The sequence below is a fragment of the Miscanthus floridulus genome, chromosome 12, assembly GCF_019320115.1.
Source record: "Miscanthus floridulus cultivar M001 chromosome 12, ASM1932011v1, whole genome shotgun sequence".
NCBI lineage: Eukaryota > Viridiplantae > Streptophyta > Magnoliopsida > Poales > Poaceae > Miscanthus > Miscanthus floridulus.
In genome coordinates, this window is record NC_089591.1 from 78,353,942 (window position 1) to 78,375,717 (window position 21,776).

The following is a 21,776-nucleotide window of genomic DNA, read 5'->3' on the forward strand; positions in this document are numbered from 1 at the left end:
AAGAAATCATGGTAAGCAACAGAATCTAGAAGTCCAGCACACCACCACACTTCTGGTAAAGCCAATGTCGTGCACCTGAAACATTTAGCAAACTGTAAGAACCAGACATATAACACACCATGTTGAAACCATGAGAATTCATGGGATCAGAATTTAGAAGAGCACTCATATTATCCCAAATTTGAAGCCATGAGAATTCAACGAAAGATATGGTTAGCCTCTTGTGCATGCGGTGGGCCAAGTCCTAGACTACTAGCTAAGGATATGGTTAGCTAGGAGTAGATGCTTAGCGCGGGAAATGCCAGAGAGCCGGCCATGGCAAGACCACGTCGTATTACATGCTGACCCAATCGATGATATCTGGGGAACTGAGAATCGGCGATAAGCTAGGTGCACGTACGTTCCACGCCACAAAGCAGCCAGAAATGTGCTCCCCGGTCGCGCACATTGGCTGAGATCCCAATTAATTAAGTTGTATGCAAAGAGGGGAACCTTACATACATACAAGCCACGGCTGCTGAGACGATCCCAACCAGGCTGTATGCAAACAAGGATACAGACAGACAGACAATTAGATAGATGCACATGACGCGGCATCTCATCCAGTGCCGTATTTGTTTTTCTATATTACTGTCTTCACAGTTGAAAACAATTCAGGGAGGTTGCCCGTTGCCATCGTTCACCGTTGTTGTCTCCGCGCTTTGCCTGTGCTCCCCCGTCGAGTCTCGTCGACCCCAGCCGGCGGCGTCGAGCTTTTTCAGTTTGGAAGTAATGCAGTGATGCAGCGTCAAAGTCGTCGTCTACAAAATCCTCGCACGATTGGAAAAATCAGTGTGAACCGCGACGCATGCAGGGCGCAGCAGTTGCGTACTTGTGTGTTCTCAAGGTTCGAGCTAGATCGAAATAGGTACTTGTCACCTGCACATAGCCCCAGCCAGCAAGCTACTATACAGTACAACGTACTAGTCACCTGCAGGAGCGAATGGTGACGCTCATGAGCCATCAGTCTGCTAGGCGGGAGCGGCAGGGCGACACCGACGCCGACGGGGCGCTATATATTACTTGATTCAGTCTAAATTTAGTGAAAAAAAATCATATTTCTTGATTCAGTGATCACTACAGGAACTACTATGGAATACTACAATATTTGAGGATGGAATTTAATTAGCACCAGGGGAAAAGTGTTTTGATTACCTCCTTCCTTAGCTATGCAATATGATCTGCCTTCCTTCACGTCTCCGAAGGCGGCTCACGACGACTGTGAGGGGTGGGACGCCCCAGCGTGCGATCCCAGCGACGGTCCAGGTGGGGATGGCCCGACGTTCGATGCCGGCGACCCTTCGACATGGTTCGATGCCGCCCCCGATTGATGCTGCAAAAAAGAGAGGAGATTGCACGTGAGTGACAAGATAAAAATGTAAGGAGTGTAAAGAAAAGTTGAAAATTTCGGCAGCACCTCCCCTGCACGGGGAGGTTTCCAAAACCTGCAAGAAAAACGTCGGCACGAAGGCCGACAACCACATTTCCGGCACGAAGGCCAACACATCAACAAATCCGGCACGAATGCCGACACATCAACAAATCCGGCACGAAGGCCATCACTAGGTTTGACACTAAGCATGAGCAAAGAAAGTAAAACATGCGTACTCATACTCACCGGAGTAGACTCTCGACGATATGGTGGTGGTGGTGCAAGCAGCTCTACTGGGATCTCCCAACCATGTTGCTGCCCAAGTTGTTGCACGAACTTGAGCAAACCATCTTGCTGGGCCTCCAAAGCTTGTACCCTCTGACGCTCGGACTCCCGCTCAACCCGCTCAGCCTCCCGCTCAGCCAGCAAACTCTTTTGCTGATCCCGAAGTTGCTGCAGCTCGGCCTGCAATATTTGACCCCAATGTTTCAATAATGCAGAGCTAAGGAACGTAAAAGTGAAAGAACGACGAATTAAACTGGAATACTTACCTGGATTGAAGCCACCGCTGTCGGCCGTTGGCTTATGGGCACGCTAGAGCTCGTGCTCGCTGCTCGTAGACAGTTGAGAGGAGGAGTACAGCCCGTCTCGAGGATGCCGTCGCCCATGTAGAACCGCCCATGCTTCTTGCCTTGCCCAATCCTCATCACTAGCTCAGGATCAAGGCGCTCCTCGGTCCTCGGATCGTAGTCCAACCCGTGGACTAACCTTGACGCCTCCGTGTACGAACTGAGGCGGGTGTGGACGCTGGAGTTGGTGTACGCCTCTGGGCCCGCATCCGGGTTGTACTCGATGTTGGACTTTGCTGGGCCCATGTGGGCCAGAGCATACGCCGTGAGTTGGCCAATTGGCTGGCCACCGTGCGCCGCCTCCTGCGAGAAAGACAACATGTGGTTAGGAATCATGCAAAATTGAGCACGGCTAGATTAGACAAGTGGTGGAGACTTACATATGTCTTTTTGTATTTGCTGAGGCTGACGCTGCCCTGATGGTGAGGTACACCTAGCATCAGCATACGGTGCTCGCTTTTCTCTTGGTGCGCCTTCTGCCAGTCCGCGTCCAACCATTTGTCCACTATAGCAGCCCAGCAATCGAGAAAGGTGGCGCACCAGCTCGGAATCACCTACAAGCCATCAGAAGATCAAATTAGGCATAGTTAATCTAAAAAGAGATCAATAGGAGATGTTTTCTATTTACCTGTAGGTACTGCTCCCTTGTCAGAATCTCTATCTCTCTTCTTGCCTGAGTTCTGTTCATTCTTCTATTACGGTAGGTGGCGTTGTAGTCAATGTGCGCCTGGAGGCAGGACTCGTGATACAAGTCCGAGACACGCCTTCTACAGGAAGCGGCAGCCACCTCACGCGCCCTTAACTCCTGTCCCGGCTGGCATCTGAAGAAGTCCTGCATAAAGACACGAGGTATCCATTATTTATTTCAAGAATGTCCAATGAATACAATGAATTGAGGGTCGTAGAGTGAGAAAGGCTTACCCACAACTCCGTAAGCACCTGATCCGCCAAGTTTAGGTGCCCATCGGTGGGGAAGAGGGCGTAGTGGTCGAACGAGGGTATCTCTGGGTCCTCACCCTCCGACGTCCACACCAGGCCAGGGAAGTGTTCCCTGCACAGAAGTCCCAGGATCCCATTAACATTGCGAGCTGAGACCCCCATCTCCACAAGCATCCAGTTCCTGCACAAGTGGTTAACAATAGTTATTATTAGCTCTTATTATGATTTTTCAACATATCAAATGAAGAACATATGAAGTTACTTACCTATCCCCCTCGGGTGCAATCAGTGGGCGGTGGTCAACAAGAATCGGTTGCTTCGGGAGCTGGCTAGGACCTCGCTTATAGGGTTTCGAGGCTGCAGAGGAAGTCAAACCCCCTGCCCCTTCCTCGGACGTGTGCGGAACCCCCTCCTCGGACGCGTGCGGAACGGCGTCGTCGTACATCTGCGGAATGGCGTCCTCGCCCACCGTGGGCAGAGGTACGTCGTCAGCCCTAGCAGAGCACGAGGAGCCGAGGTCGTGGTCAGTCGGCGACGGGGCCCCCTGCCTGGGCCTGCCCCTCAGGACGCCTCTGCCTCTCTGATGGCTCTGTCTCCGTCTCCTCAGCCGCTGACGTGTCCCTCGGTCTCGAGTAAGTCGAGGGACAGCTCCTCCTAGTGGGTCCCATCACCTGCAATTAAAAAGAATAAACCATTATTAGTCATGATAAACGAGAAGTACTTAGCAAGGGATGCAAAATAAAGAAAATGTAATTACAAAATAACATAGTATTACATGTATTTCTAATATTCTTCATGATCGGGATTATCTGGACGATAGGTATCGTCATCACTATCAAGAGCCTCCAAATCGTCAATAGCCTCATCCTCATCGCTGTCTAGTTGTAGTCCGTCAAGCATTTTCAAGTCTCTCGGATCATGCACCTCATCTGCAGCTTGCTCGTCAACAACCCATTCCTCATCTACTTCCATTTCAATCTCCCCGGTTAAGTCTATCTCAAGCATCCCTGGTAGTCCCTCGTCTTGTTGATAGAACTCTCCGTCATGCGTGGGTGGGTTCAAGTTGTAATCATCATCATTTGGGCGAGGTAATTTACCATGTGGTGATACCTTGTGCACAATATACCAACCCTGAAGACGTGGGTCGGTTTTGCACGCATATGGACAATAATAAACTTGCCTAGCTTGTTGAGCCACAATATAGACATCATCTCCTTCATAGAAGGAATCCTGTCTAGTTTCGACTATTCCAAGTTTAGGGGACTTTCTCTGTACTGCAGGTTTAAACCACTGGCATTTGAATACGACAAGCTTAGGTGCATTTTCACCATGGTATTCGAGCTCGTATATTTCTTCAACTGTGCCATAATAGTCCTCCTGATTAGCATCGGGCGTAACTACTCCGGGCGTAAATACTCCGGTATTCGTGGTCCTTGCATTGGCCCGATTCTTCTCGTAGTCTGTTGTGTGAAAGCGATATCCATTCACGTCATAAGCGTTAAATGACAAGACCTTACAGTAAAAGCCTTTGGCCACTTGTCGTAATTCAGCACTTATAGACAAATCACTTTGGCACTACAAGATCAAGCAGAAGAGAAATGAAATTAGGCAAAACTAGGAACGCCAAACTTGGAACGAGCTAAGTTGGTCAGAAGGTGCCTTTCTTTGGAACCATGTAATGAAATCAACCTTGAAATCAGGCGAACCATGTTGAAGAAGGGTATCTCGTTCATGGTCAGAAGGTGGACTTGGATGATGCCAGTATTGATTAAAAAATTCCCTGCACCGACAAGCAACAAGGTTATTGGATGCAGAAAATTTATGGAGTATGTAACAAGTTCGTTGAGAACTTACCCTTGATACTTGTCGACTTCCTCAAGGTTCGTCAACACGTAGAGCATGATCTTGCGCCACTCTTCATTGGTCAATATCTTTTTGGACGCTCCACTTGATCTCCTACGTTGCCCTTTGAATAGGCTGAGGGTCGATTCATTTTCGTCCTCGTTGTAACGAGGGGGTGGATTATGCACGCTTGGAAGGTTCTCACTATAGTATGATGTTGTGAAGTTTGACACCTCCTCATGAATGAATGCCTCTGCTATGGAAGCCTCAATCCTGCCTTTGTTTCCACATTTCTGGCGAACAGTCTTTAGACATCTCTCTATTGGATAGCACCAACGGTTCTACACGGGCCCCCCCCATTTGTACCTCATTCGGGAGGTGCAAAATCAAATGCTGCATCGATAAGAAAAAGCCAGGTGGAAAAATCTTCTCCAACTTATAGAGCAACTCGGGTGCCGTTTTTTCCAACTCCTCAACCACTCTCAGAGATATCTCCTTGGCACAAAGCTGGCGGAAGAAAAAGCTCAACTCTGCCAGCACCTTCCAGACATGCTCAGGGACGTAGCCTCGAACCATCAACGGAAGAAGCCGCTCAATCCATATGTGAAAGTCATGACTCTTCATCCCTAAGACTTTGCCAGTTTCTGGGTTCGCTCCTCTCCTCAGATTCGCTGCAAACCCATCAGGGAAACTTAACGTCTGCATCCATTCTATCACTTCTGTCCTGTGCTTCTTTTCCAAGACGTAATCAGCCTTAGGCCTTTTCCATGGTTTGTTGTCTCTTGGAGGCAGCATCTGTAGCTTAGGTCTGTCGCATAGTGTTGCCATGTCTACTCTGGCCTTAGGGTTGTCCTTTGTCTTGTCAGGAATGTCCATGAGTGTTGCCCAAAGTGCTTCAGCGACATTCTTCTCAGTGTGCATTACATCTATGTTATGTGGAAGGAGAAGGTCATCAAAATAGGGAAGCCTCTCCAATCCCGGCTTATGAGTCCACATATGTTCCACACCATAGCCCACAAAGCGATCTTTCTTTGGCTTATCTTTCTTTGGATTACCTTTCTTTCTTTTACCCTTCTTTGGATTATCTTCCTGTGCTGGGACCACGAGAGCATCTATCTGAGCATGAACCTAGGCACTAGTCATCTTCTGAGGTGCACTAGTCATCACCGTGGCACCTTTCGTGAAGTTCTTGGTGTCTCTTCTGAATGCATGGTTAAGAGGGAGGAACTGTCGATGCTTGTCGAACGACGAGAACTTGCCACCCTTCTTCAACCAAATGAACTGTAGAGCTGCCTTGCATACTGGGCATGGATACTTCCCGTGGACACACCAGCCGGCGAATATCCCATACGCTAGGAAGTCATGCATGGAGTACTGGTACCAAACATACATTTTGAAGTTCCTCCTTGTAGCTCGGTCGTAAGTCAATACACCTTCATTCCAAGCCTCGATCAATTCATCATAAATAGGCTCCATGTACACACCCATTTTGTCTCCCGGGTGTCCAGGAATTATCAACGTCAAGAATATGTTTTGCCTTTGAAGTAGGGCCCTGGGGGGGGGAGATTGAGGGGGATAGCGAACACGGGCCAACAAGTGTATGGGGCCGACATCATTCCATAAGGATTGAACCCATCCGTTGCCAGCGCAACACGTACATTACGGGCCTCTTCATCTTTGCCACGATGCTTGGCATTAAAGCTTTTCCATGCTTCACCATCTGCTGGATGTATCATCTTGTCTTTATTGTATCGAACACCATTCTTGTGCCATCTCATCTGTTTCGCGGACTCCTCTTTCATGAATAGCTGTTGGAGCCTCGGTATGATTGGAAGGTGTCGTAGGACTTTCATGGGGATCCTCTCATTCTGCTCCTTCTTGCCATCACCTTTGTCTACCTCCACATATCTAGAGGATTTACACTTTGGACAGTACTTTGCATCCTTGTGTTCTTTCCTAAATAGGACGCACCCCTTCGGACAACAATGTATCTGGTCATACGGCATCTTCAGTGCCCGAAGGAGTTTCATTGACTCGTACAAGTTTGGAGGCAGCTGATGACCCGCCGGAAGCAGATCCCCAATAATTGCCACCATATCATCGAAGCATTTTCGAGTCATGTTGTGCTGTGACTTCAACCCCAATAGGCGCCCAATGGCATCCAGTTGAGAAATCGTTGTCTTCTCATGTAGGAACTTCTGTGCCGATTCCAACATGTCCAAGAACGCCTTAGCGCTTGGCTCTGGCTCCTCCTCCCCATCCTCCTGCTCGTCCTCCGTACGTCCTTCAGCGAACATCGCATCCGCATAGTCACCTAACCATCCTGCTACCCCGCCATCACCATCAAACGCCTCCAAGCCTCGTCTCACGACCTCCTCTCTAGGACGGTAGGGTTCACCATGGTGCACCCACCGGGTATAGTTTGGCATAAATCCATACTTGCAAAGATGCTTCATCATGACTTCCCTTGTTCTTCTTTTCTTGTTTTCACATTCGCTGCAGGGACAGAACGTGTCTCTCGCTCCCTTAGCTGCCTTAAATGCATGGTCCAAGAATTTCTCGGTCTTATCCATCCATTCATGGGTGATTTGAGACTGACTTGGGCGTCCCGTGTACATCCACTCATGGTTATCCATCCTCTAGCATATACACATAACGGAGTAAAGTAACCATCAGTCGCATCTGCACGACGTGCCTACTGTCTAATAGGTGAGGATAGGTCCTAATCCCACCCGCGGATGCGTAGATGAGGTTAGTTTCCATGCTCTACTCCGATCCTAGACAGAATTTCGGTAGCACCTACCCGCTGCTCTCCCGATACACGTCCTGGAAGGGAGAGTGTGTATCCGGAGAACAACAGGGAGGTGGTGCCGAAACTCCGTCTCGGATCCGAGCAGAACATGGAAACTAACCCATCTACGCATCCGCGGGCTGTCCAATTACACCTGGACAATCCGAAACAGATACGGTCATAGATATGCGGAGATCCGCATACCTCCAACCGTATCTGTTTCGGACGGGAGACACCTAACTGGGCTACACCGATCTACGTACGACAACGGTAAGGAAAAGAGCTTAATTATACCTAGGGTGGCGGTGGAGAAAGGCTAGCGACGCAGTGGCGAGTCGGTGCAGTGGCGAGTCGGCGCTGTGCAGGCAGGACCGCAGCGCTGACGAAGACGATCGGGTCGCCTAGGTGCTCCGATTCCCCTGCGACAGGTCCTGCTCTGCAAAAGAAGAAAAACAGCACTATAAGTACAAAATTTCGGCAGAACCTCCCCTGGACGGGGAGGTTTCGATAACCTGCAAGAAAAACCGTCGGCACGATGGCCGACGTCCACATTTGGGGCACGATGGCCCACACATCCACAATTCCGGCACGAAGGCCGTCAACACATAAACGGCGCGATGGCCGACAACCAGAACAGGATGGTTCGTATACCTTGGGCGTTGGCGGGACGTGCACGCGGAGAAGAAGACGCCGACAACGGGACGGGACGCGGAGAAGAAGACGCCGTCTCGGGCTGATTAACTACAGAGTTAAGAAATGAAAGTTAGCATAGTTACGAGCACGCACCCTGTGCTGATTCAGTTGGTTGCAGGAAGAAGACATACCTGAAAGCGAGCTCAAGCTCGCAGGTCCGGTGTGGGGGCAGCTGGGCGGTGAGTTTGAGTAGGTCCGACGTCAGTGAGCAGCGAGCTCAAGCAGATCCACTGCATGAGATGAGATGAGTAAGCAACACATATTCAGAAATTGAAATTTGCAATATAGTGTTTCACAAAATCTTTTTTAAGATAAAAATATGCTGTACTTAATTAGTTATTGTTTTCCATGGATAGAAATTTTAAATAGAGTTTCACATGAAGAAAAGAAATTTTCATAGTGCATCTCTACTGTATGTATTTTACAGCAACTTATTTCTAGAGCAGCTATGCAGAGAATACAGTCATGCTTGCCATCCAAAAGATCACAAGTTCCAATCACATGTTTATTATTATTAGATGACCATCCTTATTTTAAGAAAATATAAATGCTGCATAGGCCTGCACAACTTGGCCAGCTTTCAAGGAACATTTTACTCATTCATGTGAGACTACTTGTGAGACGTAGGAAGCAGCCCAAAATAAAGTTCAAATTCCATTACCATGTCAGGTGGATCAAAAAAATGCATGAAGTGATGCATACAGATAAAGATAGGAATCAGTACCTGATGAACTTGCAATGCCCAACGGGCCAAACAACCAGATGCATCGTTTAGTCCAGGTGGATCACAGGGGCTACTGCAAGAAACAAGAGGACTGTAAATGGAACAATTGCTTGATCTATAACAACAGTAGTAACTATGACAATAAACAAAAGTAACATATAAATCTAACCTATGCCTTTGTTTAGAATAACCCAAGTAATCCCTGAACCTGCCATATTATGGAAAAAAAAATCCAAAGTACCCTCTCTCTACACATATATATACTTCTACATTTGGTAAAATATAGAAAAAACATTTAAGGTAAATTGATCTATCATTGTCTACTATATATAGGGAGGGTACCCTCTCTCTCGCTCTCTCTACTATTTCACTAGTGAAACCATTTCACTGTATAGAGAGAGGGTACGATCTATCATGATCTATCACTGTCTTAACCATTTCACTAGTGAAACCAGTAAACACCATGAGCATCCACGCCTCAAATGAAACACCTCATTATTACATTTTTTTCAACATTGTACTGAAGAACAGCGACAGTACATTAACTATGCCACCATAAGCATCATATCTTAATGAATCCAACGTGTAACTCATCACTGCATTCATGCTAAATGACAATGGCTGGCTGGCTAGCACGCAGTACTCCTAGATGACTTATAGCATCCATCCTACAAATGCTTTGCACTGACAGAGAAGGCAAAGAACAGCATCCACCCTACAAATCCTATAAAGTGCCTGGAATTTTGCAACGAACTGGAGAAGATCGTCAGCAGGGGTGAGGAAGATGAGAACCTGGCTGGAGTCGCACGTCAGATTTGGGGTGAGCCGTCTAGGGCCTGGCAGCTCCTGGGGCGGGCGGGCGTCGGCAGATCCTGGCCGGGTGTTGGCGGGCGGGCGGCGTCCGGAGCCTGGCCGTCGGAGGGGCCGGGCGGGCGGCGTCCGGGGCCTGGCCGCCGGAGGGGCCGGGCGGGCGGCGTCCGGGGCCTGGCCGCCAGAGGGGCCGGGCGGGCGGCGTCCGGGGCCTGGCCGCCGGAGGGGCAGGGCGGGCGGCGTCGGAGGGGCCGGGCGGGCGGCGTCCGGGGCCTGGCCGCCGGAGGGGCCGGGCGGGCGGCGTCCGGGGCCTGGCCACCGGAGGGACCGGGCGGGCGGCGTCCGGGGCCTGACCGCCGGACGGGCAGGGCGGGCGGCGTCGGAGGGGCCGGGCGGGCGGCGTCTAGGGCCTGGCCGCCGGAGGGGGCGGGCCTGGCCGCCGGGGAGCAGGGGTGTGGAGACGGGCGAGCGGGAGCGCGAGCAGAGGCGGCGCGTGCGGGCGGCGTCTGGAGCGGGAGCGGGAGCAGAGGCAGCGCGTGAGGGCGGGTGATTGCTGGCGTGCGGCGTGCGGGGTGGAGGCGGGTGGGTGGCCGGTTAGGTTTAGATAAGGCCTGGTGGGCTTTTTTTTTAGTCTTCCCCGAGTGTCCTGTTCTGGCACTCGGGAAAGGGCCTCTTCCCCGAGTGTCAGGGAAGGCACTCGGGGAAGTATTTTTGTTTTTTTTTTGTTTTTTTTGCCTCATTTTTTTGTGAGGCCTTCCCACATTATGTAAAACTCCATGTTCAAATTTGGGACAATTTTGACTTTTTTTGTTATATTTCGTTAGTTTTTTTTGTTTCGTTGAATTTTTTTGCATACTTCGAATTTGAACTGCAGGTGCATGAAATAATGGAATTTGGTGATTCAAAAAATTATATTAATGATATTTGATGTATGTTGAGGCCTTATCCAGGAACTCGCATGAAATGTCGAGCATCTTGTTGACGTAACATGACGAACAACTTGCGGGAAAAGTGTTTTTAAATTATATAAAATCCGAATGAAGTCCGAAAATCACGAAACTTGTTTGGGCGTCGTGGTATCGCATGTAGAGGCTATGATAAAAAATCGAGAAGGTTTCGAGGAAGTTGCGACGTCGGATACCTAAAACCCAGACATCACTCGGGGAAGATTCTCTTCCCCGAGTGCCCGATTTTTGGCACTCGGGGAAGCCAGAGACACTCGGGGAATTTTGTCTCTCCCGTAGTGACATACCCGAACCATCTCCAATGCAACCGGCTATAGCATGTACACATGGGCTATAGCATATACACGTGGAAAGCATCTCCAACGGAAAGTGCCCACCAACGTGGCAGCCCCCTCCACGCATGCCAAAACAGTTCTATGACGATCTGTTTTTCGTCATAGATCAAGGCACTTCTATGATGATTTTTCTAGATTCGTCATAGATATGCAAGAGTGACGTGACTTCTATGACAAACTGGTTTTCATCATAAATTCGTCATAAAACTAAAATTATGACGAATTTGGATTCTTCATTGACGAAATCTATTCGTCGTAGAAGTGGATATTCCTAGTAGTGACTATAAGTATGGGTTCCTTCAACCCCTTAGGACCATAAGTGTGATGCTAAGCACATGTCATGGTAGGATGACACGAAGAGTGGGATAAGTAGTGTAGCTACCACATAAAGAAGAGTGAGTCGTCCCTATTTTAATCAATCCTATACTTGTTTGCCAAGTCATTAACGTTCTTATTTGTATGGTAATAAGTATCGTAGGTCAAGTCGTTGTTAGTGTAGTTGTAGTCCTAGCTGATGCTCTCCTTATGCTCTAATTGTGCGCCAGATTTGCCTCTGCCTTTCTTCGGACGATTGAAAAACCACCATGTTTCATCGCTAGGTCAAGAAAACTTAATGTCAAGAAAACTTAATGTCACTAGGGAGATATCATGGCTTAAACTTGTATGCGTCGAAAACTTAGCATCACTAGGGAGATATCATGGCTCAAACTTAAGTATGTATCGAGATAGCACAGGGGAATGTAGGATCACTCCTCTCGCATATGAGGTAATAAACTACTTGCATATTTGTAGGATGGAATCGGAAGCCACGCTCCATATCCATCGGATTCCTATCACGAAAGCTGTTGACGCTGAAGGAGAAGGCGATTTTAATGTCTCTGACGCGATGGCGGCACTCTTTCCTCTGCCCAAACCGAAGCAGGAGCACCCTAAGAGCAATTCACTGCCCTTTCGCCGAGTTTTCAATGCAGCCTCACTTAGAGCCGGGCAGACCACGCCGCTGGAGGCGGTGTGCTCCACCGCCGTCCTCACATCTGGCGAAGACGAGGAACGGGACGGGCGGCACCCGAACTTCCTGCTTCTTTGTGCATGTGTAACAAACTTGATCAAAGACAGGTTTAGCAAAGTTGTAAATACAACAAGGATTATTAGCAGTCTCCACTGTGCTGGTAACAATATGCAGTATGTTCCTAGCATATTCAGGTTACCAAATGCAACTACCTGGACTCCTGGAGCAGAACCAGCAGCCGAATGCATTATTTTCTAAGTCACTCATGTTTATGGGCCACTCATGTTTATGGGTCGAATGTATTATTTTCTGGGCTTTACTATTTTTCAATGCATTATGAATTACATTGATTTCTAATCACATTGTTTGATGTTTATTTAAGGCCATAATGATATTAATCTTCGTGATGCAAATTATGATGGTTTCCAAACTAATATATTAGAGGAGAACTATGAAGTTGATTATGTGATCTCTTATTAAGAATTTTATGGTTGGCATCCTATTATGATTATTGCTTAATGACATTGCATTTTCATGACACAAGAATTAATGAAATTCTTCGATTTTAAGGTAAGGAAAATGTAATTGGAGAATCATAAGACTAATTACGAAATTAAGTGTGCCTTGAGAGATGCTTTTATCATTATTGTTATGTTTTGGCTACTAAAGTTATGGGCTTTAATCATTTTTGTTGCATGCTAATTATTAATGTTACATGCCACATTAAAATGAGTTTATGGCCCTTAAATAATGTTGTAATGATGTAGCCATTATATGGTAAGAAATAATGCACAATTTTACTAATGTTTATTGATTGACTCATTATGATTATATTATATCCAGTCAAAATGGAACAACGGGAAATTTTGACTTGGTGCTAAAATGTTGTTGGGCACTAAGACAGTGATGTTTCATGATTGTATGTGACCAACGTTAATTGTAACTATGGATCATCAAGATTCGTTTGCATACATGTGTTGACTTTCGGTATAATGTTAAGACTGGCTTATGGATATTTCTTAATTGAGCCCTAATTATTTCATGTACATCTTTAGATAAGCTAAGCTAAGGATTATGAAAGTATTATTTTCCTAAAGTCATTTTGGCATTTATTTGTTGCCTCTTAATTATATTACACTTAGGGCTGTTTGGATCCTCATAACTAAAATAGTAAAATTTAGTTCCTAACACATAAGATGTTTGATACTAATTATAGAAGTATTAAATATAGATTAATTACAAAACTAATTATATAAATGAAGACTGATTCACGTGACAAATCTATTAAGCATAATTAGTCAATGACTTTTGCGTATGTGATGCTACAATAAACATATGCTAATCACGGATTAATTAGGCTTAATAGATTCGTCTTATGAATTAGTCACGGCTTATGCAATTAGTTTTACAATTAACTCATATTTAGTTCCTCTAATTAACATCAAAACATCCCATTTGACCCAGACTAAGCTTTAGCGATCGAAACACCCCCTCAACGCCACCTACTCGGGCCAGTAGAAATAGACGGTCTCGGACTCTCCGTGACTCCGTCCATCGATGACAAACTAAGAGCATCTCCAAGAGTATCCTAAATTTTCCTTCCAAAAAGTACATATTTTTCAACTCCTAAAAATATATTGGAGAAAAAAAAGAAGGTCATCTCCAATAGTTTCTAATAATTTACTTCTAAAATATAGAAGACAATTTTACATCAGGAATCCTATACTATTTCTAAATTATTTATTTAATTTTATACATTCTTTCTCTCTTGTATATTTGCATACCCTTGCATACTATTTATTCTTTTTCGCGTAAATTTTAGGAGTAAGAATTTAGAGTTATTGAAGAGAGATTTTTTCTCATCTTGCTAAAACACCGGATTAGAAATGGAAATAGGGCAGATGCTCTAACCAGGCTAGCCTGAAATGCGCGGTGTACTGCGATACAGATCTGAAGGGAACATATCTAGCCGCCACTCTTCCCACGAGACAAAAACACATTCCTTCACCCACCTCACTCAAGTCAAGAGTCAAGACGCACTTCACCCACAGGTGACAAGCCTATGCATGCGGACCACAAGCTTATCCACTACAAAACCCGGGCCCACTTGTCATTGAATGAGCGGCTCGAACACCTATCCAGACACCGGCGGTTACCAGTCTCGCACGCTGGGTAAGCTACAAGGGACAGACACCTGGGCCCGAGTTAACATAAAATGGAGTGGATCCCACTCCTTGTTCTAGTGTACGGTTACTGCTTGAGACTGGAAGTTGAAACTTGAAAGGGCGGTTCACAGGCAGCCCGTCGTCCGCACAGTTTGTCCGATTTAGTTCCACGTCACCCGGACAAGGCAACGGTCTAACGAACGGCCCTCTCTGCTGGGTGGGCTCCGAACACGCGAGTCAAGACAGAGGTCCCACTTGTCACTGCCAGTATCACCGGCACGCTCCCGCTAAAAGCAGTGGCCGTAGCAGTTCGCGGCGCCTCGTCCAAAATCGCTTCACGCTTCCGCTTCGAACTCTTCGTCGCCTCACACTGCTCCTCCTCCCCATCCCTCCGCCCCTCCCATGGCGTCCCTCTTCGGCGCTCGCCGCCGGCGATCGCCGGAGGACGACCGCGATGACGATAGATCTGGCAGCGGGAGGGCCCAGCGCCGCCGCCTTTCCGCGGAGGAGGCCGCGGCGTCGCCGGCGGAGGCGGGCGCGGCGACGGGGACTAGCCCCGGCTGGCTCTCCGGCTTCGTCTCCGGAGCAAAGAGGGTCTTTTCTTCCGTCTTACTGTTCTCCTCGCCCGAGGAGACCGGCTCGGGGGAGGACGAGGAGGAGGACGACGACGACGACGAAGAAGAAGAAGAGGGCGTCGGCTTGAGTAATTTATCCGTCTTTTCTCTCGTCCACACTCTCCTCTCGCTCCCTTGCTCTGTGGTTCAGTTCAGTGAGCCGCTTGGTTGTCTGACTGTGCTATTGTAGCTTCGAGTACTATGCACGAGTTGCTGCTCTGCTTCGACTTGGCGACCTAGGGTTTCGTCTTGACTTGCTCTAAATTAGGCTAGGAGATTTCGAATCTTAGCTAATTCGGTGTCACAGTTAGCTAAAGGGTGGGTTTGGATATCTGAATTGCGCATAGAATTTTACTCCAGTAGAGTAGAATTTCACTAGGTGCCGCCAGGGGCAAGCATGGATTGATATGAAATGCCGAGTTACTATATTTCTGTAGTGCATACTGTACATTAAATGGATTTCATTGAAGTGGCATATTTGGCTTCTATCAACCAAAGTTCAGTATTAGTACCACCAATCCATCTGGTACATATCACATCAGTCAATATGTGTCAGAAACAGAATTGAATTCATGAATTCAATGACCTGGCACCATGCTAATTACTCATTGAAATTCAGGATAAGTGGAGCAGATTTTTTTTTTTTTTTTTTTACTTTTAGAGTGAACATAATTTGGGAGCTTCAGGTACTTGGATGGAAATTGTTTGATTTTCTCTACATATTCTTCAGTGTAGAATTTCCGTACCTCCTATATATTTTTTTTCAAGTAAAGTGGTTAGAGGACCTCAGTCTTCACCTTAGTAATGCTGGGCAGTCTTTTTAGCCAATAAGCAGAAGGGAGGATTAACAATCTTAGTAATGTTGGACTTTCTTTTAGGCTTGTACCATCATAATATTAATTATGACGCCTTATTACAGACAAATTTATTTAATAATAGACCTTGCTCTCTGTATTATCTGATCATTGCCTTTCGTGTACTGCTGACTAGTAATTGTGTCCTCACATCACTATATATGCTGTCCACACTCAGATGAAAATGAAGATATTCATGACACTCATGGAGCAATAGTTGCTTTTAGCGAGTCAAAGCTTGCTATTGAGCAAATGGTTATGAAGGAAACATTCTCAAGGTACCGTATTGCTATTGTCCTTTTATGTGGGCTAACATGTATAATGTCATTTTTTTCTGGACAACCTACCACAATTAAGTGTGGCACTAAAATAATTCTTTCTATTGACACCTCGTTCATCAAGTCTGTTGATGGTGCATCCTTAGATTCATTAAGGTCAAGTTCTTGTAATCCTTGTTGTGTATACTGTGCAATGGATTATAATGGACAAACTTTAAAATTCATACTCATCTTGCAGCTGATAATGTAGATGTATGTAGGGACCCTTAAATACCTCAAGGCTAACAAAAGCTTGCACTGTAAATCATTACACATGTTATGCTACCTTACCCTTATGTAATGTAACTGCTCTAGAATGCTATTTATTGACAAGTGTTGTCATTTTTATGCTGGGTAGATCCATCAGTATTTTAAAACCTGATTTATTGGTGATATCTTCAGCAGATGCACTATCCCTTCGAACAATTAGTGTTTTTTTTTTCTTTTTTTTCAGGGATGAATGTGATAGGATGGTGGAGCTAATAAAATCAAGAGTTAGAGATTCTACTTTTCCTGAAGCCCATGAGTATGGAAAGCCAGAAGAAATCCCAAGTAGGAATGCAGGCATTGCACATGACTTTACAGGAACATGGTGCTCCTTGAGCCGTGACCGGAATTTCCTTGAATCAGTTCCACTCTCTAGTATGAGAACGGGACCTGGTAGTTTTTCTCCAGGCTCTCCACTCCAAGCATCACCTGAGCTATGCACTGCAGCAGTTACGGAAGCAAAAAAATGGTTGGAAGAGAAAAGGCAGGGACTGGGCTTAAAGCCTGAAGACAATGGGCCATGCACATTAAATACTGATATATTTAGTTCTGTGAGTATAAATATATATTCCTTCTATTCTTTGTATACCTATTGGTTTTTGGTGATTAGCGAACTTACTGCTGGTTGTGGTTGGATAAATTGTTTCTTACCCTTTATGTATTGCCATCTCATGCAGCGTGATGACTCTGACATGGGTACTCCAGTTGATTTAGCGAAATCATACATGCAGTCATTACCTCCTTGGCAATCCCCATTCTTAGGCCGTCAGAAGTTTGACACATCACCCTCCAAATACTCTATCTCGTCAACAAAGGTAATAAAATAAATTTATGCTGAGTCAAGGTCACTGATTGGAATTTGGCATTGCACACTTATGTACAGCCTAGGCTTTTGTGGCAATATTTTGATCATCTGTGAGATATTCTTAGTTTTACAAAATGTTACTCCCTTATAAGGGCAGTTCCATTGTAAAATTGATTTGAGAATGTAAAGTTCAATCCATGGCAGTTTGGTGACTCTAGCGTGGACATCGTTTTGATGGCCCCGTACATGAAATATAAAACAATTTCGTTCTTACCACCTCTCTCATATCACTCATGCAATTAGCTTCGGGGTTATTTTATCCTCTTGGTTCGGCTCGTGTTTGGGCGTTGATTTTAGCTAACACATAGCAGTCGAATGCTACAATGTGTAAAGTGCTGTTTTCACAGCTCACAGATAGGGTTTTGCTCACACTAGAGCTGTTCTAAGATTGATGAACTTCACAACTTATATGACCATCAGCACTTGAAGTACTGATGGTTTGTTGTATTGATCTGTATTCCATAGTCTTGAATGAGATGTGATGGAGCTGCTACTGGTCACTTTCAACCATCTTAAATTTATACCATGAAATTACTGCATTTTATATGAACTGTATAAATTCACAACATTTCTAAGAAAAGAAAACCAACTGAAGTTGGTAAGAACAAAACTCATGTTACTAGGCAGGAAACCTGGTGTGTTACATGCTATAGGCTTCTATAGGCTTTCCTTTTCTTAATCACTATCTTGCTTGACACCTGTCTGGTTAAATGATGCCTCACTTGTGCTTGCATATTCACTGCTAACCAAGTATTTTACCTTGTAAAGCCCACAAAGGAGGACTACCTTTCCAGCTTTTGGACAAAATTGGAGGAATCACGAAGAGCTCACATTGGATCATCTGGAGGCTCTGCTGATGCTCCTAAATTCTGGAATTATGGTTCTAATTCCAGATTATTTGAGAATAACACCTCTATATTCTCATTGGTCACTGATGAGAAAGTTGGAGATCCTACCGAAACCCATAATGGTGAAATTTCTTTACACTTATGGGCTCTTTTTTGACTCCAAATTCACTGAGGCTGCATACTTTGATATTTATTCTTTTCTACTGATGCTTCACTTTCTTTATTTAGTTGCACTCTTTTACTGTGAAAAACTAATTTGTTGTATATTGGCTACAGGGTCTGAGAAAATTGCAGCAACAGAACCAGTTGGTGAATGCTACCTTACCTATTACACCAACTGAAGATAGAACTGATGTGAGTAGTTCATGATTTTTGTTTTATGTTTGTTGCATTGTACTTGTACATTTGGGCTCAGTTTGATATAGCACAGTACTCTGTTGTCAGTAGCAACACTATTTACATAGCAAGTGGTTTATACATTTATTGATCAGGGCACATGATGCCTTTTAATCTTCCAAAAATAGTAAATTCTGGCCAATACTGCATACCAACCTTTTTGATACATTGTGCACTAAGCTGTTGTCCCTAGCTGCTCCTATTAACACAATACATGATCACTTATGTTTCCTCTGCCTGTATTTTACTTTTCTCAGTTTGTAGTATAAAATCTACTTGCCTCTGTTTGTTGAAAATGTGGATGTGAATTCAGAAAAAAATAATTATTCATTCACATGTGTCCTCAAAACCTTTTTCTGTAGTTTGTTTCACAAGTATTATTTTTTTATTTATCAGTGCATTTTTGTTGTCCTAAGGGTATTACTGAGCCCGTGGACCTTGCAAAGAACAATGGGAGTGCACCCCAAGAATACCAAGTTGCATCTGAAATTCTCCCCGGTAAAATCTCCTTATCCAGTTGTCCTTGACTCCTCACCCTGGTTATCTCATGATATTCTACCCAGTTTAACCATGTATAATGATTATAGATTTTTTTTTACGGGAAATGATTATAGAATTTGTGAATACCATGTTCTAAAATATTCTATTGTGGTACATGTGCAGATAAAGTTGCAGAGGGTAATGATGTGTCTTCCACAGGGTCAGTTTTTGCATAAGAAAATTCTTACTGTTTAATTCAGTTTTTGCTGCAATTGCACCATCATTTACAAGTTTATGTTGCGGTTAATTAAATGTCACCAGCACCATCTGTTATAAGCTTACTGATTAAGTAATATATGTCGAGCTGTAAATTCCACCTACAGTTACATTAGCCTGAACTTATTTGAGAAACTGATTTTGTACTTTGGTTCTGCATAGATGTTTCTCTATGTAAGATCTAATTCCAACTTTGAAGTTTAAACATATAATAACTTTTCGCAAAAGTTGTGTAATTAACCTAAATAATTATGCTTATGTGATTACATGGTCGATGTCACTATCAGTCACGTATTGCATCACTCTTTTACTGTTCTTCATATTGGAAAGTTTTGCACCCATGAAGTCATGTAATCCCAGTTCCATGGTATTGATAGCATTAGATAATCATATCTTTGTTCTGGATTATTTATACCTGTGTTATTTTTGTTTATCTACCGTAAACTAACATAGTGTCATTTATTCCTTGAATTTCTCATGTTTCGTGTCTCAGAATTACTAAGGATACTACTGGCCATAGTGGAGATGTTAAAGCTCCCACTTCAGAACCACATATAGGGGAAACACATGTCAACTCAGCTTCAGGTATTTAGGGATATTCCTTGCTTACACAATCACACAAATCTTGATTCTAGTTTGTCTTTTACTCCACTCATTTTTTTTGTGGGGTTAAATCAGCTTGGTTTTGCTCGCATCAGATTTTCTCTAATGAACTGATCACTGATGTATGTAGAGAAGTTTCCGAGCTTCAGCAATTTTTGAGCCAGATCAGACCAACTTTTTTTTTTGTTCTAATAATGGTCACAACCACTGAGTTGCATTAGGTTTTGCAAAGGCAAAGGCCAGACATAACTAGCTAAATATCAACCTTAACCATTTGTGTAGCCATTGCTAGCATTTGGTTGGTTTAGCTGTACTTAGGAGTATCATTCATTAGTTAGATGATTTGTAACTTACTCATCAGCCACCCACAATTAGCCAAATTAGCCTGCTGGTTGTCGAGCTGCAATAACTTTTATTGGCTGGAAGTCCAGTAGTCTACTTAGATTATCCAGTTGAGAGCAGGGAACCATTGGCCATGGACAACCTTGCCTGCAAGGCTCAGGAAAGACATAATTGCTGTTGCTAGCCAGTAAATCCTGGCTTCAGTTGGAATGTCACTACACACACATGCTTGGGGCGACTTATGTTGAAAAAAAAAAATACAACTCCTGGTTCCAGGTTTATATGGGTTTTACAACCATTGTGAGGTTGGTTGATAAAAAAAAAAAAAACATTGAGGCATTATGCTGCTTGAGGTTCAGTGAAAGCTTAAACATTGGTATAAACCATATAGGTAGTTATTTTTATGATGTGTGGTTATACCTTTGTAGCCTGCTGCCTGTAGGTACAACGAATTTGTTAGATATCCCAAATGCTTCTGGAGGCTGCTTGTTTTTGTTAATTAAAGAGTGCCATCTTTTGGTATGAATTCTGAAAGTGCTACAGCAGAAGCAGAATCCAAGCAATTGTTTATCTTAGTAAATCTCTACTATATTTTGGAAGAGGGGGTACTGTGCTTATAATGGCTTACTGGTTTTATGCAAATTTTTCCAGAATCCATACCAAATGATGCAGGTCCCCCAACCCAGACCAAAATGAATGGGTCGACCAAGAAAACATTAGTCAACGGGTAACCACAAATTTGCAGATTCTATTTTTTTCTCTCACCTTTTTTGTTTGGAATTTGCATTTATGTAACTAAGTTCCCTTGGCAATGCAGTCTTCTGGATCAATCAAATGGCAACTCAGGGCTAGAATCTTCAGGAAATGATAATCCTAGCTACACTAACTCGAGCAGTGCTATGCCACCCGCCAGTACCGAATTAATCGAGTCTGCAGCTCCTGCTACAGATGTTGATTCTGTTAAGAATGGCCCAGGTAAAAAACCAGAACAACCGGCTAAGCGAGCCTTGAGATCATCCAATGTTCCACGAGGACGGAAAAGGGTGTTGCGAAGCACAGCAAGAGGAAGAGCGACTTAGGGGCATTGCTGCACTATATTGTTGCATACTAATATTAACGGCCCAAAAGGGCAACATGATACCTAGGTTAATTAGAGCTAGCGCCGACTGGTCGTTTCCACAGTACGGTGCATTGTGCATCAACCTGTATCCATGTTGTATTATCGTAGGCCTTATAATGACCACGTGTACTGGTTAGAGTTGATCATTAGGACCAGTAGCTGTTTGATTTGTGTTTCAATATCTAGCTTTGCTAAGTCTCTGGGTAAGGGGAGAGACAGTTTGTTGGTTTTATTGCAGCATACAACTAGCATGTGTTCTAGCCATCAGGTATGTGTACTGTGTAGTGAATCCAGCGACAGAGCTGTTCCTCTCTGTATTGTGGACGCTGGTATTTCAGGCGATGTAATCATGTAACCCTTGTTTTGTGCTATTGGGCTTTTCTATGTTTGTGCTTACATGAGCTGCTTGCATTTTTTTTACGATAATAAGCTGACGAGTTTTATCTGTGCTTCAAGCAGTGCAGGCCGTCGCACCACCACG

The 21,776-nt window shown here is 44.7% G+C and overlaps 2 protein-coding genes across 2 annotated transcripts; both read left to right on the top strand.

Annotated features, from left to right (window-relative positions):
• Positions 1-8,229: 8,229 nt before the first annotated feature.
• LOC136496202 (uncharacterized) lies at positions 8,230-10,379 on the top strand. Its single transcript, XM_066491886.1, has 3 exons — positions 8,230-8,253; positions 8,424-8,484; positions 9,721-10,379. The coding sequence occupies exons 1-3, from the start codon at positions 8,230-8,232 to the stop codon at positions 10,377-10,379; spliced, it is 744 nt and encodes a 247-aa protein (XP_066347983.1).
• Positions 10,380-14,621: 4,242 nt separating this feature from the next.
• LOC136497819 (protein KAKU4-like) lies at positions 14,622-21,693 on the top strand. Its single transcript, XM_066493681.1, is given in 12 exon segments — positions 14,622-15,016; positions 15,960-16,059; positions 16,553-16,916; positions 17,043-17,180; positions 17,999-18,200; positions 18,355-18,395; positions 18,397-18,432; positions 18,891-18,972; positions 19,138-19,174; positions 19,724-19,815; positions 20,827-20,902; positions 20,993-21,693. Coding segments are annotated over 12 exon segments (1,731 nt in total). The 5' UTR covers positions 14,622-14,715; the 3' UTR covers positions 21,255-21,693.
• The last annotated feature ends 83 nt before the right edge of the window (positions 21,694-21,776 follow it).